Source organism: Trachurus trachurus, assembly GCF_905171665.1.
Source record: "Trachurus trachurus genome assembly, chromosome: 9".
NCBI lineage: Eukaryota > Metazoa > Chordata > Actinopteri > Carangiformes > Carangidae > Trachurus > Trachurus trachurus.
Genome location: NC_139895.1, coordinates 34,037,022 through 34,062,204, shown reverse-complemented (window position 1 = coordinate 34,062,204; position 25,183 = coordinate 34,037,022). Strand labels below are relative to the sequence as shown.

General features: G+C 40.9%; 1 protein-coding gene across 2 annotated transcripts in view; it reads left to right on the top strand.

The window, feature by feature from the left end:
• The window catches only part of ppp3cca (protein phosphatase 3, catalytic subunit, gamma isozyme, a), a 42,084-nt gene extending 20,320 nt beyond the window's left edge, over window positions 1-21,764 (top strand). The window contains exons 5-14 of one of the 2 annotated variants that reach the window (XM_083978272.1): window positions 3,420-3,565; window positions 4,220-4,359; window positions 8,159-8,236; window positions 8,315-8,409; window positions 8,515-8,640; window positions 12,319-12,396; window positions 12,861-12,945; window positions 14,095-14,192; window positions 17,608-17,634; window positions 20,556-21,764. In XM_083978272.1, the coding sequence (XP_083834398.1) occupies window positions 3,420-3,565; window positions 4,220-4,359; window positions 8,159-8,236; window positions 8,315-8,409; window positions 8,515-8,640; window positions 12,319-12,396; window positions 12,861-12,945; window positions 14,095-14,192; window positions 17,608-17,634; window positions 20,556-20,719 (1,037 nt within the window). In that variant the 3' untranslated portion in view covers window positions 20,720-21,764. The remainder of the gene's footprint in view (window positions 1-3,419; window positions 3,566-4,219; window positions 4,360-8,158; window positions 8,237-8,314; window positions 8,410-8,514; window positions 8,641-12,318; window positions 12,397-12,860; window positions 12,946-14,094; window positions 14,193-17,607; window positions 17,635-20,555) is intronic. The other variant, XM_083978273.1, reaches the window with a different exon arrangement.
• Window positions 21,765-25,183: the final 3,419 nt, after the last annotated feature.

Here is a 25,183-nt window from a genome sequence, read left to right as displayed (position 1 = left end):
AAAGGAAGAGAACAAGGTGCAGTGTGTCTACTGCAGCGGCGCCGGCACCCGTAATCCAAGTCTTGACTTATAATTGTGTTTATTTTTTTATAAATTTTATATTGTTAACCTGTTTGGCTTGATATTTTATATTCTTTGGTCTCAGGTAATTTTCAGAGGGAGCAAATGTGCAATCCTTATTTGTAATGTTGTATGTTTAAATTTACAGTAAGTTAACTTACCTCCTACTTGTTGGCACTTGCAATGAATGGGCTTTTTGGAGCCAATAAAAAAAGTCAAATGCTTTATCATTCAAAGCCACATCATTTTTGTTGTTTTGGTTGTTTAAAAACGCAAAAAAAAATATCCGATTAATCGATCGATAAAGTGCTAGATTAATCAATTACAAAAAGAATCAATAGCTGCAGCCCTAGTACTTTTGCTTGATATGCCCATCCCTAGGGTTTTGCTTTAGAGAGTGTCGCCATCTTGCACCGCCATGTTTGTACGGCAACCTGAACGGTAAATCCAGCCAGCCAGAGAGCATGTTTCACAAATTTCGCATTCATAAATAAACCAAGGAGGAGGAAGGCAGAAGGAAAAAAGAAGGAGTAAGAAACAGCAGACATATCGTAAAACTGTTAAGTTCTTCACCTCAATGCTCCTGAAATACTCCCAGTCGTGGTAAACAAGTGTTTTGTCCTCTGAGGCCGCTGTCACTTTGCCGATGGGAGTTGTGAGTGCGAGCGAGTGAGGGCTGCATACTAGAATCTGAACGCTAGATATCACAGTTTCTCCCCCATTTTACACACTGGACCTTTAATGTGAGCAAGCCTAGGTCAATGTTGAAAAGCCAATATGTGGGATATAGTTCCTTAAGGGTTAAGGGTAAGACAGACTGTGAAATCATTAACATGCAGGTCAAGAAAGCTCTCTAGGATGAAGATGGACATCTGTCATTGTCAAGGATCAAGAGACTTCATGACTCAGAGGATGAAGCGTTAACTCCTGGTAAACCTCGGTTAGCAAAGACAAACAAAAACTAAGTTTGAGAGTTCAGGAGCAAAGTTTCATGAACTGATGAAACAAAAATAAACCATAAATCAAAGTGATGAGAAGAGGAAAGTGTGGTGAGGAAGCTCATGACCCAGAACCACCAGCTCCTCTGTCAAGTATGCTGGTGCTTCTGTTATGGCTGTGGGCCTGGATGATTGGAACTGGCTGCCTGGCATTTATTGATGATTGCAGTGCTGATGGATCCAACAGGGTGAATGTCGGGGCTGACAGGAACACACTGTGCTCAGACTCTGCCAGAAGCATCGGAACTCATCAGCTGATAATTCATGTTTCTGCAGGACAGTGGTTCAGAACATGTGATCGCAGCAACCAAAGAGTTTTCAGGGTGAACAGGTGGAATATGAAAGAAAGCCCTGAGTCACTGAACCTGAAAAACAAAACATGTGCACAAATGCCCACAGTCTAGACTGTGTGAGTGGGCAGTTTGATATGTGATGATATGATGCATTAGTTTTCAGTATCCACATCAGTCTGCACAGGCATGTTGATGCATCTACTGTATTATGTTGGTTTAGATATCTGGATCAAGAGAATTTGCAAAATATAATTGTTTGAAAAAGCTTCACTATACAAACATTCCTATATGACCTGTAGAGTTCTCAACAGGCCTGAAAATTAAAACCTGACCTGGTCTGACCAGGTAGCCTGGACGCTATGTGGCAGGACTCTCTAGCATTAAAGGTCCAGTGTATAATAATTGGCAGGGTTTATTGGCAAAGTCTGAGTATATTAGTATAAGTGTATAATCGCTACAAAATAAATGTAGTTTGGTTTTCGTAGCCTTATAATTATTCTATTAATCTACATATAGCAAGGGTTTTTGCTTTAGAGAGTGTCACCATCTTGCGCCACCATGTTTGTACGGCAGCCCGAACAGAGGGCGCAATTCGCGAGTTTCGCGTTGATAAATAAACAAACGAAGAAGAAGGCGGAATAAAGGAAGAAGGAGTAGGAAACAGCAGACACATCATAAAATGGTTAAAGGGAAAGTTCAACATTTTGGCAAATTGAGTCATTGAGTCAGCAGCAGCAGCAGCAGCAGCAGCAGCAGCAGCAGAAATTGGCACAATGCCCTAATCCCTATTGTCATAGCAGTACGTTCATTACCTTAACCTACCATAATTGTCGGTGCAAGCTATTTTTAGAACGACGGAGCAGAGCCACGAGCTGCTCAGAGCTACGCTGCGGAGCTAATGGGATTTCTTGGTTTCCCTCAGCACGTTCCTGTCAGGGGCAGTTTTCTGGCAAGCAGTCTCTGCATTTACCTTGAAAACAACTCTGTCTTATAAGGTTCTGTTATTATCTCATAGCGTGGTGAATGTGCAGGTCACAACTTGTCCACCAGAGCATTTTGGAGTTGTTAGATTGTGTATTTGATGAGTTTGATGAGGGAAACCAAGAAATCCCATTAGCCTCAGTAGTGTAGCTCTGAGCAGCTCGCGGCTCTGCTCCGCAGTTCTAAATATAGCTTGCACCGACAAATAAAGGAAACAAACCTACTGTACTGCTAAGACTATAGGGATTATGGAAATGGGCCAATTTGCCAAAATGTTGAACTATCCCTTTAAGATCTTCACCTCATCGCTCCATGCTCCTGAAATACTCCCAGCCGTCCCAGTCATGGTAAACAAGTTTTTTTTATCCTCGGAGGTCACCGTCACTTTGCAGATGGGAGGGGTGAGAGCGAGTGAGTGAGCTGGATATCAGGGTTTTCCCCCCATTTTACACACTGGACCTTTAATTCTCAGCTCAAACCGAATGATAGTGATGATGACAAGATGGTGAAATTACTTTTCTGCTCCACCACCATGTTAGAATTAATGACGTGATGAAATTTGAATGAAATGCCAAATCAGACCCGACATACAGATTAATATTGAAGGCAGGCGCATGAGAACTGTGTAGAAGCCAAAAAAACAATAAGATGGAAGCCTGAAGCCTGATCTGAGTTATCTGTGTATATTTCTGGCCCGAACACACGTGTTGGCCCGGCCCGGACAATTGAGAGCTCTATTAACCTGAATGCAACACTCACTCTGCACAGTCCTGACCTCCTACATTGACCCGTCCCGTCTGCGTCCTGCCTGCTCCCTATAAGGACTAGACTTCCTCCTGGCCTAATCTGAACTGCACTGTTGTGCAAGTGACACTGTCAGACACGGCCTGGAAACACTCATCAGACTTACTGTAGACAGAGGAGCCAAGCTGCTTGTTCACAGCTCCTCTGACCACACTGTTTGATATAAACAAATCTGAATTAGCAGAGACTGTTCCGTGTTCATGGCTCTGGTTTGTACAAGAGCAGCAGGTCATTCAAATGAGCTCCAAGAATTAACCACATTGTGTTTTGTCACCATGTGCAGGTAAAATAAAATACTCTGAACGGGTGTATGATGCCTGTATGGAGGCCTTCGACTGCCTGCCCCTCGCTGCCCTCCTCAATCAACAGTTCCTGTGTGTACATGGTGGACTCTCACCAGAGATCAACTGCCTAGATGACATAAGAAAAGTAAGTGATCCATTTGAAAATCAAATGTATTAATGTCACGATTATACATTTTCTTGGTACGATTTATTGTCAGAGAAATAATCACGGTACTACGATTATCACGATTATTATGCACTAATTAATTTCACAACACTATGAATGTGTAAAATCAAATATAGTCAAAATATAATTACATTACTCATTGTTTACAGAAAATATTTCAAGTATCTATTAATATATGACCAATTCTTAATCCCCAGGGGAAATGTTTGAAATATTCAGATCATAAATTGTTATCTATACCAAATGTTTGCGTTTTTTTTAATCGTTTTTTGTTTTTCTTTTTTCTTTTTTCTTTAAAATGACACACTAACATTTAAATTCCTACCAATTCAATGTTATGTTAGTTAAATGGACCAGTATCTGTGCATTTACCTTTATTTTTGCGCACATTTGCCAATAAGGTTCCAACATCACATTTTTGTGAAAGTAACGGTATTTAGGAATATTTACGATACATTAATTGTGGCGTTTAATACCACGATTAATTGTGAAAACAAGTACCGGTAATCGTGACATCCCTAATTGGTTGTACATTTCTAATGCAACCCAGTGGATTACTTCATTAAGGAAGTCAGTCTAAACAATGCAGTGTCTGTGTTTTGTGCTCCACAGTTAGACCGGTTTAAAGAGCCTCCAGCATTTGGGCCGATGTGTGACCTGATCTGGGCCGACCCCGGTGAGGACTACGGCAGCGAAAAGACATCCGAACACTTCAACCACAACTCCGTCAGAGGATGCTCTTACTTTTTCAGGTATGGGATAAAACTGCTGCGTTCATCACTCCTGCTGCAGCTTCACGTCACTCTCTGGGGGAACTGATGCCAAACTCTCAGGACAGACCAAACTCACCACTTTAGTACAATCTAAACAATTTATTTTACTGAATTTTTAACTGTTTTTTGTAGACCAGTCTCAGACAAACAAAAATAATATCAAATGATAGAATATTAATAAATTATAAGTCATGCTGGTGGAGCTTCAGTTTTTTTTTTAGGTCAAACTGAGGCACTTAAAAAAAGAAGGTCCTCGCAAAACAGGTTAACAGATAAAAACAGCTTGTTGAAAATAGGTTAAAGTCCCACTCCCGCGACCCTTTTCGGCCATTTTAAAACCAGCTCATTAGCCATGCACCTCTGGAGGGTGGGCGGAGACTGCGCTGCTCTGCACCCGCCCAGCCACTTCCTCGCACCCCACCCCCCTGCTCGCTGACAGCTGGACATTGTACAATTACAGATTCAGCGCGTTTAGCGTAAAACTCCACACTGGGATTTCGATCCCAGACTGGAGCATAGTCCTTGCTCACAGTGCAAGCTGCTCTACCAGGTGAGCTATACCTGTTATACCTTGACAGCGACACCGAGCTGCCAAGGCTTTCACCTCTGAGCCAGATGCAGAGTGGGGCGGGAGCTTGTAGCACTAGTGCCCTCCCCTGGAGCTGTGACACGTCAGCTCCAGTCTCCCTGAAACTGCCAGTTTGCGTCTGCCATTGGTTCACAGCAATTTGAAGGCAGAAAAACTCAGAAATGCAATTTTGCACTTCCTTTTCTGCTGATATGTGCTCTAACACAAGAAAAATGCCACAGGAACATGTGAAAAGCTCAAAAAACACGATTTTCACGGGAGTGGGTCTTTAAGGCATTAAGTGTGACTTTTATAAAATAGGTTAACAGAAGCAAGCTGCTGGTTCAGAAATGATCCAGATCAGATAAACAGCTTGACTACATTAAAATTTATTATGTTTATCTGGAGTTCTGTAGGTTGAGCCATTAGCTGTGTTTTCACTGCAGGAACTTTGGGGTGGGGACCGTGTCTCCATACCAGGATACCAAAGGATCTTCCGGAACTTTAACGGGAGCTAATGAGTCCTTGCCTCAGAGTAGGTACTTCGATTGGCCCAGAAAAACTGATTGGACATGCTCAAAGCAGGATGTGACGCCAAGAGAAACCCCCAGAATAAAACCCAGCGTTATTAGAAGGCGTCTACACTGCTGGGGGGGAAAAAAAGAGAAGTTAAAAAAAAAAAAAAACTTCAACAATGGAAACTGGTGCACATAACATTGCCTCACGAGTCCGGCGGGTCTTATACAGGTCCTACACTGCAGTGGAGACGCAACGACCCAGAGGGCCCAGTGGGAGGACGTTCCTGTAAAGTTCCCGCCTCCTTAATTTTACCAGGAACTTCCTTCGTGGAAATGGCCCTATAAGAACAGCTGATGCAGAAAAGGAAAAATCTGTGAGGCAGTGGGAAGAGAAAAACCAGGCAGCTTGTTTATATCAGGAGGAATATTTTACTTAGATATCTGCTAGACTTGGCTCAGACAGACCTTTACCAATTTCCCTGGAGCTGGTTACATCAGCTCTTCGCATAATGTTTACAAAGTGTTTACTAAGTGGATTTTGAATTATTAAGAGAAAATACTTTGCACTTACAAAAAAGAAACACATTTTCATACAGAGATGAGTTGTCAGTTAATCTTTAACCACAGTGTAGAGGTGGCACTATCAGTCAGCTGGACTGAAATATCTCATCATGTAATATCAGATAGCTGTGAAATGTGTTTCACACCTCCGTGATGCTCACAAGATGAATCGTAATTATTCTGATGATCTTTAAACCTTTCATCACATGACAATAAACATCTACTTTGTTAAATGAACAAAAAAGAAGAGCATTCATATCACCTTCCTGCTGAACACCAGCATGTTTATATTGTTCTTGTTAGCATATTAGCATGTTAGCCCCAGCCTACCAGAGCTGCTGTAGGCAAGGCATCTTTATTTATATAGCACATTTCATACCAAGGGGCAACTCAATGTGCTTTACATAAAGACAAAACATTTAACAGTAAGAAGTGGAAACTGAGAAAAAATAACAGCATGAAAACATACAATTTTTAAAAAATTAAAATAAAACCCAGAATAGTAAAAAATTAACATTAGACATACAATGTGCAAATCCAAAATTACGATTTAAAGTTCTTAAAAAGAGCTCAGCCATAAGCACATGAAAAGAGGAATGTTTTTAAAGGGATAGTTCACCCAAAATTAAAATTTCACTCATTATCTACTCACCCTCATGTCGACTAAGGGCAGGGGAGAAGTTTCAGAGTCCTCCGTGCCTTCTCTGAGTTACAGCGGGGCTCTGTGCACCACTGCATGTCCATATGACGGTTGCGAACGGAGCTCACTTTTGTTCGTCCAAAAAGACACACCAAAGAAACATCCAAATACCTCCATAGTGTATTGAAGCCCCAACATGAGAAATTGTTCCGATAATGTTTTTAATAAGTCTATATTTTAAGCTTGTTTGTAGCGGAAGCTCCCAGTGTCTCAGTTCACTGCTTTGCCTGTGTCTGTGCAAATCTCGCGTGATTTGCATTGACGCCGGCGCAAATCGCGTGAGATTTGGATGGACCAGGAAGAGCAGTGCTGGGTCCTTCATGTAAAAACGTTTGAGAAACACTAATCTAGTCGTTCAGAACAGAGAGCAAAAGAAGAAGGAATGGGTCATTATCAGTGATTAATTAACATGCTTTTGGATGGAACAGTGGAATAGTAAAATCAATACAATCGTTTCTGACAATCATCATTGTGTTGCCGCAGGGACTTCCTGTCGATAGTTATAAGTTATATAATAAGACAGTGTTAAAGATGTTGATGTCTGTGCTGATTTGATACCAGTTAGATGAGGATACTTAAAGACCTTACCCTGTTCACCGAGCTGCAGAAGTCTATCTGCTGCACCACCACCAGACTCTGGAGCAGTTTCTGTCAGTTTCCTCAGGCTGTGAGACAATAAAATCCATCCTCTACTGTACACTCCACCATGAAATATTTAGTCATTCATTTGTGAGACTTAAGTTTTTCACGAGTAGCTGAAAGGGACTACATCTGCAATTATGTTACACAATCTTGTGTTGCATAATGATATTTAAATCTTGACATGTACTGTAATGACAGTCTTTACATTTTAATGACGCATCCCCGTCTGAAAATAAGGGTTAGGCTTACAAAGAGCTGGTTCAAAAAAAAAAAAAAATCCTGCACAGGTCTGAAATGCACTGAAGTGGTAAATGTCAGAAACCATTCATCTATGGCCTGATATCGATCTGACAAAATGTCGCCCACTCGTTTTTCCGAAAGCATCACCCGTGGATTAGTTGGGTGGTGAAAGAGGGAAAGGAAGAAAGAAAGGAAGTGTGCAGTGAAAGCAGGTATAGCCACGCAGCTCAGCTCCTCTGCTCTCTCTCCTTCTTCCCTCTGCTCTGCCCTCAGCTTCTGCACAGCTCATAAATACCAGAGTCCTGGCTCCGGCTGCTCTGCATCTTTAAACCCCGAGCACAGCAGGCCAGAGGGCACGGCATGCTGAAAATAAATATGAAACCATTTCCATAGACAAACAACAGTCAGTGAATTGGTCATTAAGTGACCTCATGCTGTTCTGTTCTAATGGTTTAAATTCGTAATAAGCTCTGACCTGCACTCAGTGTTTTAACAGCCCCCCTCTCCTCCCCTCCCCTCTCTCCCTCCCCTCCTCCTTTCTCTTTGCAGTTACACAGCAGTCTGTGACTTCTTGGTAAATAATAACTTGCTGTCAGTAATAAGAGCCCATGAAGCACAGGATGCAGGGTGAGTCGGCTTTCTTTTATTTATTTCCATCATACAACAGAGTGCATGTGACAAGTTTTTTCATTTGTGGCCGTACAGGTATCGGATGTACAGAAAAAGCCAGACCACGGGCTTCCCCTCACTAATCACAATCTTTTCAGCTCCAAATTACCTAGATGTCTACAACAACAAAGGTTTCTCTTTTTTCCCTCACTCTCGTTGTATTTCTCTCATTTTTTTTTTACCAGTCTTCACTCCCTGAATCTCTCCTCCCATCTCTTTCCCTCTGTCAATCCTAGCTGCTGTATTAAAATATGAGAACAATGTGATGAACATTCGACAGTTCAACTGCTCTCCCCACCCTTACTGGTTGCCCAACTTCATGGATGTCTTCACATGGTCTTTGCCTTTTGTTGGAGAGAAAGGTATGTTGATGTGATGCTACAGAGAATTACAACCGGACATGTCACAGTCTCCAGACTTAAAGGAATAGTTCACCAAAAAATGAAATTCAGTCATTAGTGACTCACCTCTCATGCTGATGCGCTCTTGCGTTCATGCAATGCACGTGTGTTTGTTTTGTTTTTATTATGGATCCCCATTAGTCCTCACCTTGGTAAGGACTATTCTTCCTGGGGTCCAGACACTCATATAAGACAATCAAAACATAATACAATAACTTACAGAATTAGATAAATGACAAACAACAGAATAAAACAAAATAATAAGAATAAAAATATTTTACAAATACAAACCAACTATGACTTTTCAAAACCTTAAAAAAAATTAAGTTCTTTACTAATAATGGCCTCTTTTATTTTCTTTTTGAATCTCCATTTATTTCCAATGTTGGTCATGTTTGGTGGGAGCCTATTCCAGTATGTCACTGCTCTGTACATTACAGTTCTCCTAAGTGCCTCAGTTCTTGGTAGAGGCAGGGTGAAATGAGCACTCAATGCATGCCTTGTTGCATAGCCGTGCCTTTCCTTAGTAGATTGTAGCTGCAACACCAAATTATTAGGTTTTCCCACATGATAAATATTAAACAAAAATGTGACCAAACTATAAGCAAATCTTTGTTCTACTGTCATCCAAGACAGCGTTTGATGCATCCCCTCTACCCTACTCCTCCCCGAGCAACGGAGAGCGAGTCGTGCTGCTCTATTCTGTGTGATTTGGATTTTTTGTAAGTCTTGTTTTGAGGCGCTAGACCATATTATTGGGCAGTAGTCAAGACATGACAATACTAAAGATTGCAATACCAGTTTAACTGCTGAACCTGACAAAAGATGAGCAGCCCTCCTTATCATTGAAATGGTTTTGCTCATTTTAGATACAACTCCATTAATATGTGTCGACCAAGAAAATGTTTCATCAATTATCACACCCAATAATTTGGCCTCTCTAACCTGTTCAATACTATTACCCTGTATAAATAGATGGAGTTCCGGATTAGATCTTAACATATATCTTGACCCAAACATTATACTCTTAGTTTTAGTAACATTCAGTTTAAGTCTATTCTCACTGACCCAATTAGATACTAGTAGTACCTCCTCTTGCAGTAGTTTGTTCACAGACACAACATTTTCTCCTGGGACATACAATGAAGTGTCATCGGCATAGATTTCCATGGCTGCTGTTGTAAGTACATGAGGTAAATCATTAACATAAATTGAGTACAGTAATGGGCCAAGGCAACTCCCCTGGGGGACACCACATTGCACAGTCACCATGTCTGAAATAGACCCATTAAAATTATTAAAATCATCGTGCGTCGACACAAACAGGTCCATAAAACTACACAAAAACCTTGAAATATTCCTCCACACCGCTCGTCCGCTGCAATCCAAGTGTCCTGAAGGGATATAGTCCAGAGTTTACTCGAAACAACGTCATTTAGGCAAGTCCGGTCACATCCGCGTGCATCGCGTGAACACGCCCCAGGCAAATTCAATACAGGACTGTTTAGGCTGTAAAAATGTCCTAAATGACGTTGTTTCGAGTAAACTGATTGCAGTGGACGAGCAGTGTGGAGGAATATTAAATGGTTATTGTGTAGTTTTATGGACTGTTTTGTGTCGGGCCCTATTTTTCTCATATAAAGTTTTTGTTGGACTACGAACCCCCCTCCCGGGTCTCCAGATGCACTTTGAGGAATAAAAAACTACTCTGCAGTATTCATCAGCATGAGGGTGAGTCAATAATAACTGAATTTCATTTTTTGGTGAACTATTCCTTTAAGGAAATATACTTGTTTGACACAGACCTTAGAAAAGAATCACATCATCATAGGGCTGCCCCCAAATAGTCGACCAAAATTTCATTGGTCGATTGGTCGCAAGAAAAAAAACTAAAACATTTGGAGTCCTATCTTGTCAAAAATTAAGTAAAAATCAGTATGACTGAACTGTGTATGAAAGGCTATAGGGCTTTTAATTTGAAGGGCCGGATACAGGAAGTTGTGACACTCACTCGCTGTCAGTTTGTTTTTTTTACACGGCACGGCAGGTCCCTATTTTTTATTTATTTTTGTCAAAAGCGACTTTTTCCGTTGTTACAGGCGTTTCTGGTTGGGAGACTCTGACGTGAAAGCACGTGTCACTGCTGTTTTCAAGGATTAGCGGGTGCTGCCGTGAGCCCCGCCCCCGTCCGTCGACTCACCGCTATAAATAAAGTTTATCGTATCGTATCGTAAATTACGACTATTGGTCGACCAAGAAAATCTTTGGTCAGGGGCGGCCCTACATCATGATTTTAGTGAAAGTGCAATGACAAGTTACCACTCCTACTATTATCACCAATTCAAATCAAACTTTATTATCATTTTGTTCATACCAAGGTAAAAACTAAAAAAAAGAAATATTTCTCAGAGAACAATAAAACAGCAGCAATAAATATGTACTAAAAAGAAATAAAAATAGATAAATTACTAACTTATTTCACAATACCAAAATAATCACTGAATGAATTTTTATCATTCAATCCTATTGTTTATTAAGCTTTTCAATCTGCACACATACTGTAACTTCTAAACACAGCTGGTTGACTTAATCAGAAGAACACATGACAAAAGATTTCTAAGTCACTACACAGCTGAGGATGGCTCACAACAGCTGTGTGTGGCATGTTTTAGTCAGTACTAATTATGACAAAAAAAACCACACAAGGCAGCAGCAGCGTCATGTTTGAGGTGGCCGCAACATGACGTCCTGTTGTACTTAGATTTATTGGTCAAGAATCTGAACACATTCTTGGAATTTGTCTTGTTCTTTGTGAGTAAACAGGCAGAATAAGAACAACATCTAACGTCAAGTTAGATCAAAAAGCAAAAATACACCTTATACCTTCATGTTAAAGACATACACAGGGTTCTTCTTACGCAAGTATGGAAAAGTATGGAATTTGATTTTATACATGTCCAGGTCTGGAAAAGTATGGAAAATGGAAACTATTGTATGGAAATACATTTATCTTAATACTTATCTGGGTTTGGTCTTATCTGAAGTTATTTGGGTTAATTATTTTATATGCCCTATTGTACCCAGCTACAATCTCCTGGAAATGATTTGGTGACATAATGGCATACAAATTCAGAATAATGAAATCAAATGATGAATTGCATGATTTATTACGATACACGTCAAAATACTCAAATGTCACAAATTATTTGAATGTTTTACAGAGAAGTCTGGAAATTAGGGTCTGGAAAAGTATGGAATTTTGAAATTTCAAATGTGTATGAACCCTATTTGAGTCTGGGCTGATACAGTAGATAATTCTATAATAATAGGTCATAGATGGTTTTGTTTTGCATGTGTCGGACCATTGGCCACATCAGTCATCACGTCAGTGTGCTCTTTATGATGACCACAACTGAAAGTGAAAGTGTCATTTTATAGAAAGCAATAATATTGGTTCTGATTGCTTGACTTGATTTGGTGCTTGGTTTCTATAGCTACCTGTTAAACTACTTCAAAGAATAAAATCAATACTCGGAGCCTGAAGTGTGATCACACATGTTTGTTTAGTATCTATATGGACTCTGCATCAATATGGGTTTGACACCAGTCTGAACTTTGAAAGTGTCTTCTCTCCCACAGTGACTGAGATGCTGGTGAATGTACTGAACATCTGCTCAGATGATGAGCTCATGTCAGAGGTAGATGACCTATACGAAGGTAAGGAGCCTGGGAGAAGAACCATGCACTGTAATGTTCCTCCGTTTGACTGGTATAGAACACAGACTGGAGCCTAAAGATGTAAACCACCAGCAGAAAATAGAAGTTACTGGTCACATGGTCTGCACATCTGGTTGGTTGGTGTCCTCTTTACTTCTGGTTTCTCTGCGTTTTCAGTTTTCTTCTTAACATGGATGAGTTGTAAATGAATTCTGTCACGGTGCTTAATTAACAAAAAGTGCCAGGAGGTGATTTATCGGCAGCACTTCATCATAATTCAGTTTATGTCCTGCATGTCTGATGCTGACGAGGGAGCCGTCATGCTTTGAAACACACCATTAAACCTTCAGTTTGTCTCACAAATGTATCGTCCCTCATCCCCTTTTCTTCCCTCGAGTGTTTGCAGCAGCCTGTTTGTTGTAAGTACAGCAGCCGTTAACTCCACATCTCTGGACTTTCTCCAGGTGGCGCCTCAGCAATGCGTAAGGAAGTCATCCGAAACAAGATTCGCGCTGTGGGGAAAATGGCCCGAGTCTTCTCAGTCCTCAGGTCTGACCCCGTCTTAAGTGCTCTCCCTTTGATGTCCCTCTTCCCTTCTTATAATGAGACTCTTCCTCTTCCACTGGTCGTGTATATAAGGATGTGAGCTCAGCGGGGTGGGGGATCAAAATTAGCAAATTGAAACGTAGGTCACCACGGGGCCAGGATGGAGCTGGAGTGTTGGTGAAATGAATGGAGTCAGTTGAGTGCACAATGAAGTTGTGTTTGAAAACACAATGTTGCCCAGCTAGGATTAATGAGCTGGCATGGGATGAGTCACGATGCACCTAGACTGTATAATGACATTAGGCATTGTTCCAGATTAATGCAGCTGCCGCTGTGAGCTTGTCACACTGCTGCAAGTGGGCAAGATGCAGAGCAACCTGTCTCTCACACCAGACCGTATGAGTCATTGGACTGAGAGCGTGTCTCAGAAACAGATGCATTTTTTAAAGATTAAATAAGATATCCAGATGTTGACTTCTCATATGTTCATAACTGGTTTGACTTGCCCTGCTATATGATATTATCACGATATTGTGATTCATCAGCTTTTTTTGTATGATGTCTCCAAATGAAAACCTTGTTAAAATATGTTTTAAAGTCTGTTCAGATTGATACCAATACATAATTGCCATGCAAAATATTGCAAAATTATGCTGAATCGATTTTTCCCCCTCCCCTAGTTGTTAGATGAAGGCATTGCTTTGCAGTATTAATATCATGTAAAATGTAAAAGTTTTTGATACATTTTCAGTATTTTAATCCAAGTTTTGCTTTGAGTCAGTGAAGATGGTGAAGAAAAATAAGAAAATTCAAGTGTGTTAGTATAAGAGTCTGTTGACACAAATCAACACTATGTTTAAAAATGTCGCCCCAGCTGCAAAAATTGACACAAGTCATCGGTGACCCACTTTATAGAACCAGGACAAATGTTAGCGATTTGGCCCGAGGCGTTCAGAGCTGACGGTCTCTCACTCCACCAACAAGGAGCGAGTGGACACAGGTCAAGTATCGAGTGATGAGTGAACCTGTGACCCCTGGCTGACTGACACGGCCTCATAACCAGCAGGTGTCTGCCAACCTACTGTACTCACTGAAATGTAATCTCTATGTGTGTGTGTGTGTGTGTGTGTGTGTGTTTTGTTTGTGCACTAGGGAGGAGAGTGAGAGTGTGTTAACACTCAAAGGCCTGACCCCGACTGGAACTCTTCCTGTGGGAGTGTTGTCAGGAGGAAAGCAGACCTTACAGACCGGTAAGTGTGTTTTATATTCACTTCTAACCAATATAACACAACCTGCACCCCTAGCGACATTCCTGTACCAATTGTGCGAGCCTGTGTGTGTTTTTTAAACTAAGAGCATTTATTGAGGCCGAACCTTTTTATTCCTTCATGACGTGATGGTGTTACATGATCTACTGCTTTCACAAGGACATGAGTACCGGAAAATACACAAGATGCTCAGTACTTGCAAAGCAATGGCATGGCACTATTAATAACACTTCCTTCCTGCATTGGCTATACCCACAGGGAAGGATACATGGTCTACAGGGCAGCGTACAGTTGGAGCTCAAAATATGCTTATTTGCCTTCTTGCTGATAGTAAGATCAGAAAAGATTGATGCCACTCTAACGTCCATACAGTAAACATGACCATGGAGCCAGCAACTGCTTATCTTGACAGCCTGGCTCTGCCCAAAGCCAACACAGTTCAACCAGCACCTCACTGACTGGCTGTTTACCATCGTCTTGGCTGGAAGCTGCAACTTTCTGATTTGTTAGCCATGCTAGCTGTTTCCTACTGATTTTAAAGGGATAGTTCAGTTTTTTTTTGTTTTTTTTTAAGTGGGGTTGTATGAGCTACAAATGCTCATTAAAAGGTTAGTTCAACATTTTGGCAAATTGGCCCATAGCAGTAGGTTCGTTACTTTTAATTGTCGGTGCAAGCTATTTTTAGAATGGCGGAGCAGAGCCGCGAGATGCTCAGAGCTACGCTATGGAGGCTAATGAGATTTCCCTCATCAAACTCATCAAATACACAATCCAACAACTCCAAAACGCTCTCATGGATAAGTTGTGACCTGCACATTCACCACGCTATGAGATAATAATGGAACGTTAGGAGACAGAGTTGTTTTCTAGGCAAATGCAGAGACTGCTTGCCAAAAAACTGGCTCCGACGGGAACGCACATCAGCGGTTTTGCATGAATTTACCTCGAAAACAACTCCGTAGCTCATACAACTCCACTTCAAAAAAGCTGAAATATCCCTTTAAGACTTTATCTTGTGCTAAGCTAAGATAAGCTAATCAGCCAGTAGCTTCAGCTCACATTTTCAGCTTCAGTGGTATTGGTTTTTACCTCCTCTTATTTTGTGTTACGTGGCAAAATAGTTGTTGTTTTTGTTGGTTTTTAATGCAGAATGTTGAGTTACTCTATTAAGCAGAAGCTACTGTATATAGTCACATATACAAAAATATACTGAATGAATGAGGTTGTCCTTATGTGACTCATTCATTGTTAATAAGACAGAGCCAAATCCATTTTCTGAAGAAGCAGAGATCACAGTGTCTCCTCCTCTGACAGAACTCCACTGATACAATACAGCCACAAATCCTGCATTAGTGGCTCTGTCATCGCTGATGTGATTTGTGACAAGTTTGGTACAGGACATTATGTCATTGTCCTTTCCAGTCTCTTTTACTTGACTGGAATAGCACACTTTGCGTGCACAGTGAACTCCCTTCAATTGTCACTAAATATCGCTCCATCGACGATGGTGGAGCTAAATCTGTCGGTCCGGACATCCAGTTAGGGGAGACCAGTCTGCCCGTCCCGCTCGTCCCTTTGAAGGGCCACAGATCAGTGGAGACATGCCCGCCACAGGAAGCACAGGTCGGACTTTGACCGGAGCCCTCCCTCTACGCGGCGCAGAGTTTTCAGGCTGAGCTTCGGGGCCGTCCGGGTGGGGAGGTGGGCCTGTCACCTGGAAGTGGGCGCTGACCCTGTGATCTAAAGGTCAGCGCCCGGCCCCGTCCGCCAGAGGACACGCTGGGCGTCGCGCTCTGCCACGCTGGAGGTTTATAGAAGCCGCGGAGCGATCGAAGGAGAAACCACATGTTGTGACCTTTTGGAGAATGTCATTGTCCATGTCTGCTCTCCTAGCCTCAGTTCTCAGATCAGCCAGGCCGCTTCAAACAACGGCAGTAATTGTTTATTTTTGTCCGTACTTTTTTTCTCTTTTCTGCAGCTGCAGTTTTTTACACTACTGTACTACGGCTGACATTCTTAGCTGGTGTGCTCCTCATTGGTCTTTGAATGCTGAGAGGGTTTAATGAGAGGAGACACCAGTCCACAGTCTGAGGACATTAAATGTTAAAGGGATATTTCAACATTTTGGCAAATTCACCCATTGCCATAATCCCTATAGTCTTAGCGGTAGGTTTGTTACCTTTAATTGTCGGTGCATGTTGTTTTGAGATCAGCGGGGTAGAGATACAAGCTGCTCAGCTAACGCTACAGAGGCATATGGTATTTCCAGCTTTCCCTCTTCAAACTCATCACATACACAATTCAACAACTCCAAAACACTCTAGTAGACAAGTTGTGAAATAATAATGGAACATTATGAGACAGAGTTGTTTTCGAGGCAAATGCGTAACTGAAACTACATTCCAGACACGGCTGCTGGGCGGAGTGATTTCAAAACAAGTTGTTCTGAGTATTTACTTCATGTGTCATGTCTTGGAGTTGTTGGATTGTGTATTTAGTTTGATGATTAGGGAAACGTGGAAATACCGTGCCGCTCACGTCTCTGCCCCGCCGATCTAAAAACATCTTGCACCGAAAATCAAAGGTAACGAACCTACTCCTAAAACTATTGGGATTATGGCGAATTTTCCAAAATGTTGAACTATCCCTTTAAGTACAGGATTGTAAAACCACTAGAAATGTGTCACCAATGAGAACGTAGCTCATATGACCATTCTGCACCTGTAGGTGACTCAACCCAGCTCTCATTCATATTTCATCATTAGAGAGTCAAAGACTCAAGGATTTTCTAAAGCTGCACATTCAATAAGAAGTTTGGCTACTTAAATTTCAGGAGATCCAAAATGAAAGTACAGTATAATAATGTAGGGGTCACCACAGTTCTTTCAAATTCTACTCATTTATGGATCTTTTTCTTTTTTTACTCATTTTGGATTGAAGCTGTGTGCCTGTGTGTCTGAGTGAACATCTGGCTGCATGTGTACCGCAGCGCCGCTGTGTGAAAAGGCCTCGTCCTGCCCGGTCATTGTTGTGCATCTTGGCCCCGGTCTTAGACTCTTAGTGCTCAGCCAAATCCCCCCTCAGCTCTCCACACCTAAGTCCTCATGACCCTTTAACACCAACACTAGCTCAAATCTCCAGCAGCCTTCTCCTCTCTCACCCCCCCACCCACCCACTCATTAACCTCAGTGTTGGGATGACGTTTTCTTTTTCTTTTACAGCTGCTGTGAGTTTTGCTTCCAATAATGACTGTGTCATGGGTGCTGACCTATATTCTGCCATCTGTTTCCCCTGTTTATTGCACCAGGCCGTACAGTTTGATATTACTGTTGTGTTTGGTTGTTTTCTGGCTGCCTTTGACGACTCCGTTTTTTTCCCTCAATTCTTATTAACCTAGCTACCATTGAGGCAGCTAAAGCAAAAGGTACGCATGGCTGTGTGGCTCAACTCTCTTGTCTTGTCTTGTTGTCTCTCTTGTCTTGTCCATCCTTCAGACAGCCCCACCCTTTTAAAATATGAACATTGTTTTTCTGAATTAATAGTTATTTTACTCTACTCACTGTTCTTATATCACTATTGTATAACGTTAAAACACTTCAGTGTGGGTTGCTCTTGCATTATCAGTATCTATTTATCCATCTATAAAATAGTTCATGCAACACTTCATTTGCAGATTGATAAAATAGGAAAAGATGAATGCGACATCAATTGAAGAAGCTTGTGTAAGACTACAGATATAACAGTTATATGAGATGGCCTATGAAAATGTACTTAAAGGATTATTTCACCAGCTTTACATGAATCAGGCTCTCTGGTGTTCATCAGAAACGTAAAACCCATCCTACAGAGGGCCAATGTATATCAGGTTTGGGGTCCCTTGTTGACAAGACCTAAGTAGCCATGGCCACTAAGGCTTTTCTTGCCAAGTGTGGCTCCCCACACACAGAAAAGCCTGCTAAGACCTGGCTAAGATAAGACCAGGGACATCCCTGCACTGGGATATTTTCAGAAGCTAATCCTGTTACACCATTTGGCTGCAGCTCCTCAGTCTGCCCCCGGTGGTTGACAGGTCCAACAGGCGTCAGGCATGAGAACCAGGTTGTTGTTGTGTTTTTTTTTTAACATAATAACTCCTACAGATTTAGTCAGCGTGGTGTGATGCATCATAACATCATAAAGTGAGTGACAGCTCTTTTTGTCTCATTTTCCCCCCACACTCCTGTCAGATAAGCTCAAATGCTCTGTGGCAGACGGGATCCACTGCGACAATTTCAAATAGATGTTGCAGTAACGCTACAAAGCAGCGGATATCATCACAATAGTTTTGACTCAAATGAATCATCAGTTTTTAGGTTGGTTATTTTGACAGGAAGTTTGACCACTCCAGCACTTTGTTCATGACATTTAGCTTCTTTTTTTTCTTTTTTCCAACATTTTATATTTCAACCCAGTTACTTTAACTTATTATTTGATCTACATAACCATTTCCTACTCCATTGCTGTCAGCTAAGCGTTATTTATAGGTAATTATGTCAACTCTTTAACTATTATTCAAAATAGTTTCTTAATTTTTATAAATTATGTCGATATAGCCTCTGATGTATCCATCCAAATAATCATTACTTAAGCTTCGGCTACTTACTGCCTGCTAACTAGCTCGCCTCACTTTGCTCATAGACTTGCAGTTAGCATAGCTGCCAGCTGACTGGTTTTAGTGGATCAGGATCAGGTTGATTAGAGTGTTTCTCTACTGCACACACATGTAGATCCTCAGTAAGTGCAAAACCAAAGTAAGAGTTAATTCAAGCACATCACAGATATCTGGTGGTGCAAGAGAACCCTTGAGAAGCCCGTCTGTATTGGCTGTAAACCCACCTATAAAACCTCCAGCTCAGAGTGTTCATTCTGTTTAACCTGATAATGTCAATGACTGTGTGTGTGAACGGTCTTTACAAGTTTGCTTTTCGTTTGCTCACGTTTCTGTCTGGTTTCCTTGGCTGTTTCGGGACTTCACCGTAAGTCTACAAAGTGTGAGGTTGTTGTTGTTGTTGTAGTAGCTTGTCCCACTGGTTTGCCAACTTTAGAAGTCATTGTTTACCTGTGCATGTGTTGTATTCACTGAACATCTGTACTGTGATAGGCTGATACTGTTGTTTTGTGCTCAAAAAATGAAATTCCGCAAAGTATCCAGTTTGATTTAGGCCAGTGTTTCTCAACCTTGGGTTCAGACCCCACATGGGGTCGCCTGGAATTCAAATGAGGTCGCCTGAAATGTCTAGTAATTGATAAAAATAAAATAAAAATACTGATAAAAATATTTTGTAACTAATTATTATTCTTTTTAAAATTATGATTAAAAATACCACACACAATCTTAAACAACTTTATTCTATACTTTCATTTTCTTGAATATAAATTGAGTTCAAATAGAATTAGGCCGGGAGCCAGGTCCACCCCTCAGGATGTTTTTTGCTACCCTTTTTTCACTATTATTTCTTGTTATCCCATACATTGGGCCATCACAAGTTGATAACCTCCACCCCCAGCAAGGGGCCGTTTGGCCCCAGGGGCCAAAGAAAAAAACCTTTTGAGGAAAAGCTTCTGGTGAAATGATGTAATGGCATATATTAGGGTACAGCAACTGCATACATGGTCAAATAACTCTGAAATTTTGCATGGTGTATCCTGACACATAGAGGAAACTATCAGAATAATATTCTGGGGCTTACTGCCTTTCTATTTTCAAATATCACCCTCAGTTTATCCCAAAAGACAAAAAAATGTGTTTCCGCCTGACAAATTGTCATCAAATGTGATCATTTTCAAGCATTTTATTATACATATCACTGCCTTAGATGGATGCAAAATTTCAGAGTTATCTGACCATGTATGCAGTTGCTAATATATGCCATTACATCATTTCGCCAGAAGCTTCTCCTCAAAAGGGTTTTTTTTGGCCCCTGGGGCCAAACGGCCCCTTGCTGGGGGTGGAGGTTATCAACTTGTGATGGCCCAATGTATGGGATAACAAGAAATAATAGTGAAAAAGAAGGTAGCAAAAAACATCCTGAGGGGTGGACCTGGCTCCCGGCCTAAATGCAGCACATAAAAATATCTGAGTTGGTGCATCTTGATTGACGGCTGTCACGTGATCGCGGGGTCGCCAGAAATTTGTGATGCCTAAATGGGGTCATGGGCCAAAAAAGGTTGGGAACCACTGATTTAGGCTCTAAAAGAGAAAACCAAACAGTATGTCTCACAGCAGATATGTGCAATGTGAGTAAGGAAGTGTTTTTTTTCATCCTCTGATCTTCTCCTTGTGTCTCTCCCGCCCCCCCCCCACAGCCATTCAAGGCTTCTCCCCTACGAGGAAGATCCGTAACTTCGAGGAGGCGCGCGGCCTGGACAGGATAAACGAGAGGATGCCGCCTCGCAAGGACGGCCAGCAGCAGCAGCCGGACGGCACCGCCATCAACACCAACTCCCCCAACAAGAACGGCACTGGATAGAAACACCGGCCCCTCCTTCACACTACCTGCACCTCACAGTCCAGCCCCACCCTGCACCAATCCCCACCCCACCCCTTTCCCTCTTTCTCTCCACCCATCCGTCCCTCTCTCTCTCTCTCTCTCTCACTCTCTCTCCATCTACTGAACCTGCGTCTCCATCTTCTGCTCAGAAGGAAGTGGACACATCAGTAGATAAACACAAGCGCTGGGAGAACACGTCCAGCTGCTGAACAAAGACATACCACATGATATGTTATCTGGGGGAAAAAAAACAACAATCTTGTTTATTAAAGATTAATTATATTAGATATATTGTGTAATAGCAGCGATCATCGAATGAAGACATTTTGTTGAAATGTATCCTGTACACTTAAGTCCTAACTTATACATGTCAAAAGTATAAAAAGTCAGTTTTATAAACCTGAACTCAGATAGATGAGTCCCTTTTATCCAGGAGTTCTAGTCACTTTAACTTGATTTTTTTTTTTTTTTAATTGTGCTCACAATGTGTTTAAGAGAAATTTGAAGTCTAAATACTTTACGGCCTCAACAGCCTCGTTTGAATCTTTGAAGATTCTTATCAAGACATTTTAGGCGTGTGAGGTTCTACATACAGTGCAGTCTTTGCTTACGTGTGTCAGTCGACAGATAAACTATATATGTATTGAAAGGTGGAAACATAAGGGAAATAAATTATGTAAGAACAATAACTATTTTTTACATAAAGCAGACATTTAATGAAAAACTTCTAGTCGTATTTATAAATTTTCCACAAAACTTTGATGAATCCCCAAAGATGCTGAATGGATTTTACTTTGTTCAGTATTTTCACTTCTTGAGTAACAACAACAACTTCTTCCTTGTATTATCATTTGTGAATGACTCTGTTCATGTGAAGGATTAATGCTTTGTGCAATGATAGTCGCTGTCGCTGGCTGTTCCTGTGCTGATATGACTTGTATTCACTTGATGGCAGCTAGGATGTTCTTGCTCCACTAAACCAAAAAAAAAAAAAAAAAAAAAAACTGAAGAAAAAGGGATACAACAGTACGACACGTCTTACTCCCATCACCACAACGTCAATACTCCCACATCCTTGGTTGGAAGCACTTTGTCTCCTGAAGTGAAGCCGGCCTCTCTGGGAGGTCCTGAAGATTACAGCACCAGAAAACAACCAACACATGAGGATGAGATGTTCATCCATTTGGACTAAAGAGGACATGTTTGCTTACAGAGCAGAAGAACTGCTGGACGTAGTGTCCTCAGAATAGACTGATGTTCATTGTTGTTTAGGAAATTTAAGTGTATTTAACAGAATTATGGCAGTTTTGATTTTGATGTTTTATTGTCAGACACTAAAAAAAGAAAAAGGAAAAAAAAAAGGGGGTTGTGCTTTCGGGGGGGCTTACCTTTTGTTTCTAAAGCTGTATCAGTGTCTCCATCTACTGTTGATTACACAGTAAGCAGATGTTCTTTGAATTGTGATAACCGCACGTATCGGATAAGGGAAATACGTGACGTTGGGTGAAATGACAGCACTTTGTCGGTGCTGTACCCAGACACAATGGACTGAGTCATTCCTCTCGGCAGGGATGATGCCATAAAAGGTACCACCACCGCCACCACCACCGCACAAACAGCTGTCTATCAAGGCCTAACAGTACTGTAATCATCTCTACCATGGCTGACTCATCGATATATATATACTGTATGTGTATATATATATATAGTATATATATATACCGTATACAGTGAATTTTCTACAGCTCACAGTCAAACCCAGAACACGACCATTAACAATGCCTGAGGTTGCCTCCGCTCCTCTTCAGGCGCTCCCAGCCCTTTAAGACCTGCTCCTCTTTCTTCTACCATTATATAAAAAAACCAACTCAACTGGTGCTTCGACACACCTGACTGTAACTCCAATGTCTTTTGTTGATTTAAGAAATGAGGTGGGGGGGGGGAATAAGCTTTAAGAATCGCTACTGCTATTCTTTTGTGAGTTTACTCCTTTTTTTTTTCTTTTTTTTTGTAATTAAATGTGAGGCGATTGCGCTCATGTGCCATGCCACCTTGGCCACACATGTCAAGATCCATACTTGTGTATGTGTGTGTGTTTGTGTGTGTGGATGGTGACCGGAGTCAGTCCAGGAGACTTACACTCGCTTACACAAAGATTGTGTCAGTAATTTTGAAATCTTGAAATCCATATTAAAAAAAAAAATCCAGATGATTATTGGTTTCCATTATGTTCAGTAAACGCCTCTAAATGTTTGGGTTTACATACATGATTATGATGTTAAAATTAGTTTTAAAGGTAAGACTTTATTGGCTGAGCCATACAGTATACTGACCTCCTGTCAGGTCCTATACACATTTTGCAAAATGTAAAAACCATTGTTCATCAGAAATCTTGAAATGGCTGTAAAAAAGAGGTGAAAATGACTGTACCATACGTGTCATGCCAGGCCATGAAATCTTTTACATAGCTGTAGCACTTGAAAGAAAATAATAAAATTCAAATACAGTGTTTTTTTCTTTTCTTTTCTTTTCTTTTGGTTGGATTTGTCTTGGATGTTGTTTCCTGTTATATCGTTTAAATTTGCATCAGAAAATTCTGAACTGTAGTGGCTCAAAAACAAAGTTCACTGCATTTTGTGACTTCTTTACAAGGTGGTAATACTGCAATGTTAATGTTGTGTTTTACAGCTTGTTTCTGCTGCCCCCAAGAGGCCAAAATATATATTAAAAAGAAAGATGCAGCTTTACTGTAAGAAGAGTGGCTCTCCATGAACGCACAGCATGAACATGTTTTCACATGTAGCATTAACACACATGGTGCACACAGTGTCGCTGCAGCGTTTGTGTAAAATACAATTTATTTCTCAGTATTAATTTACATTCAGTCATCATGTGCAGATGTTTTCAGTGACGTTCTCACTTTGAGCAGCAGTGGAACACAGAGGAGTGATATTTATTCAGTCATAGGCCTTTTAACACGACACAGGAACATATCCATCTGTTTGTTCTGGTGTTTCTTTAATTGTGTCATTTATGATGATAAAACAAAAAAAAAAAATCTGACTGCTTGTCACTGCTAACAAGATTGTGCTTCGTTCAACATTTCAGCTGCTTCAGCTTTACAGCACAAATATTTAGTACTGCATGTGAAACCTGGATATTGAACTCACATAATGTTTTTTTTTTTAAGCTATGTAAATGTTCACACAGTGAACTCATTTGAAAGAAGCAGCAGCATAACAAAGGAGCAATGCAAAAATCTATTTACATAAACCAAATGAGTGGTGGTAACGAGGAATGAGCTGCAGGGTGTAAACCAACACAGCAACAGTCATGATGATGTTTAATTTAACTGGGAATCAACTTGATCTTGGACCTCCAGCTGACAACAAGTTGCATATTCTGTTTAAAGGGATAGTTCAACATTTTGGTAAATTGGCCAATTGCCATAATCCCTATAGTCATAGCAGTAGGTTCGATACCTTTAATTGTCGGTGTAAGCTATTTTTAGAACAGCGGAGCAGAGCCATGAGCTGCTCAGAGCTACGCTGCGGAGGCTAATTGGATTTCTTGGTTTTCCTCATCAAACTCATCAAATACACAATCCAACAACTCCACAACGCTCTGGTGGACAAGTTGTGACCTGCACATTCACCACGCTATGAGATAATAACAGAACGTTACCAGACAGAGTTGTTTTAGAGGTAAATTCATGCGATTATGGCCAATGGGCCAATTTGCCAAAATGTTGAACTATCCCTTTAACTTGTCATATAGAAATGTAACTGGCCTGTTTTAATAGAGCATTCATGGGAGGATCTGAGGGCACAGAGCAGATTAATGAAATGCTCCACAAATACATAAAGGACCATGATTTTGTAAACATAAATGTACATAACATCTGTATATTACAAACTAAACCTTACTAAAAATCACTAACATTTACTTAGTCCCCTCTTCATTTCCTCTCAATACAAATAAAGATGCTGCAGGTAGCAAATATATATATATTTTTAACTTATTTATATAATTACCGTACAGTTCTTATAATCAATGTCTCTGAGTGGAAGTTTACATCTGAGTTAGGCTTTCTTTTACATTTCACAATAACCCCCCCCCCAGAATTTTAAAAGTCAGGACATTCCTAGGAGTAAAACACATAAAATATTAAGCTGCTGTAGTACTGTACAGTTCCACAAATAGATTCATCTCTGTTACAAATAAAATAACACATATAAAATGATATGGCTCGAATTCAGCGCCAGAGCTCCGTCTCCCTGCATTGTCTCTCACCCTAAGCATTAAAAAGTGCCTTAAAAAACAATGAAGTCATCCAGTAGTAGCAAGTCCACAGTGGCATGGTGTGGTGCTGATCCACACTGAGTCCAATGTGTCCCGGTCTGCAGGTACAAACTTCACTCAGCGCCGCAGTGAGGAAGCTGG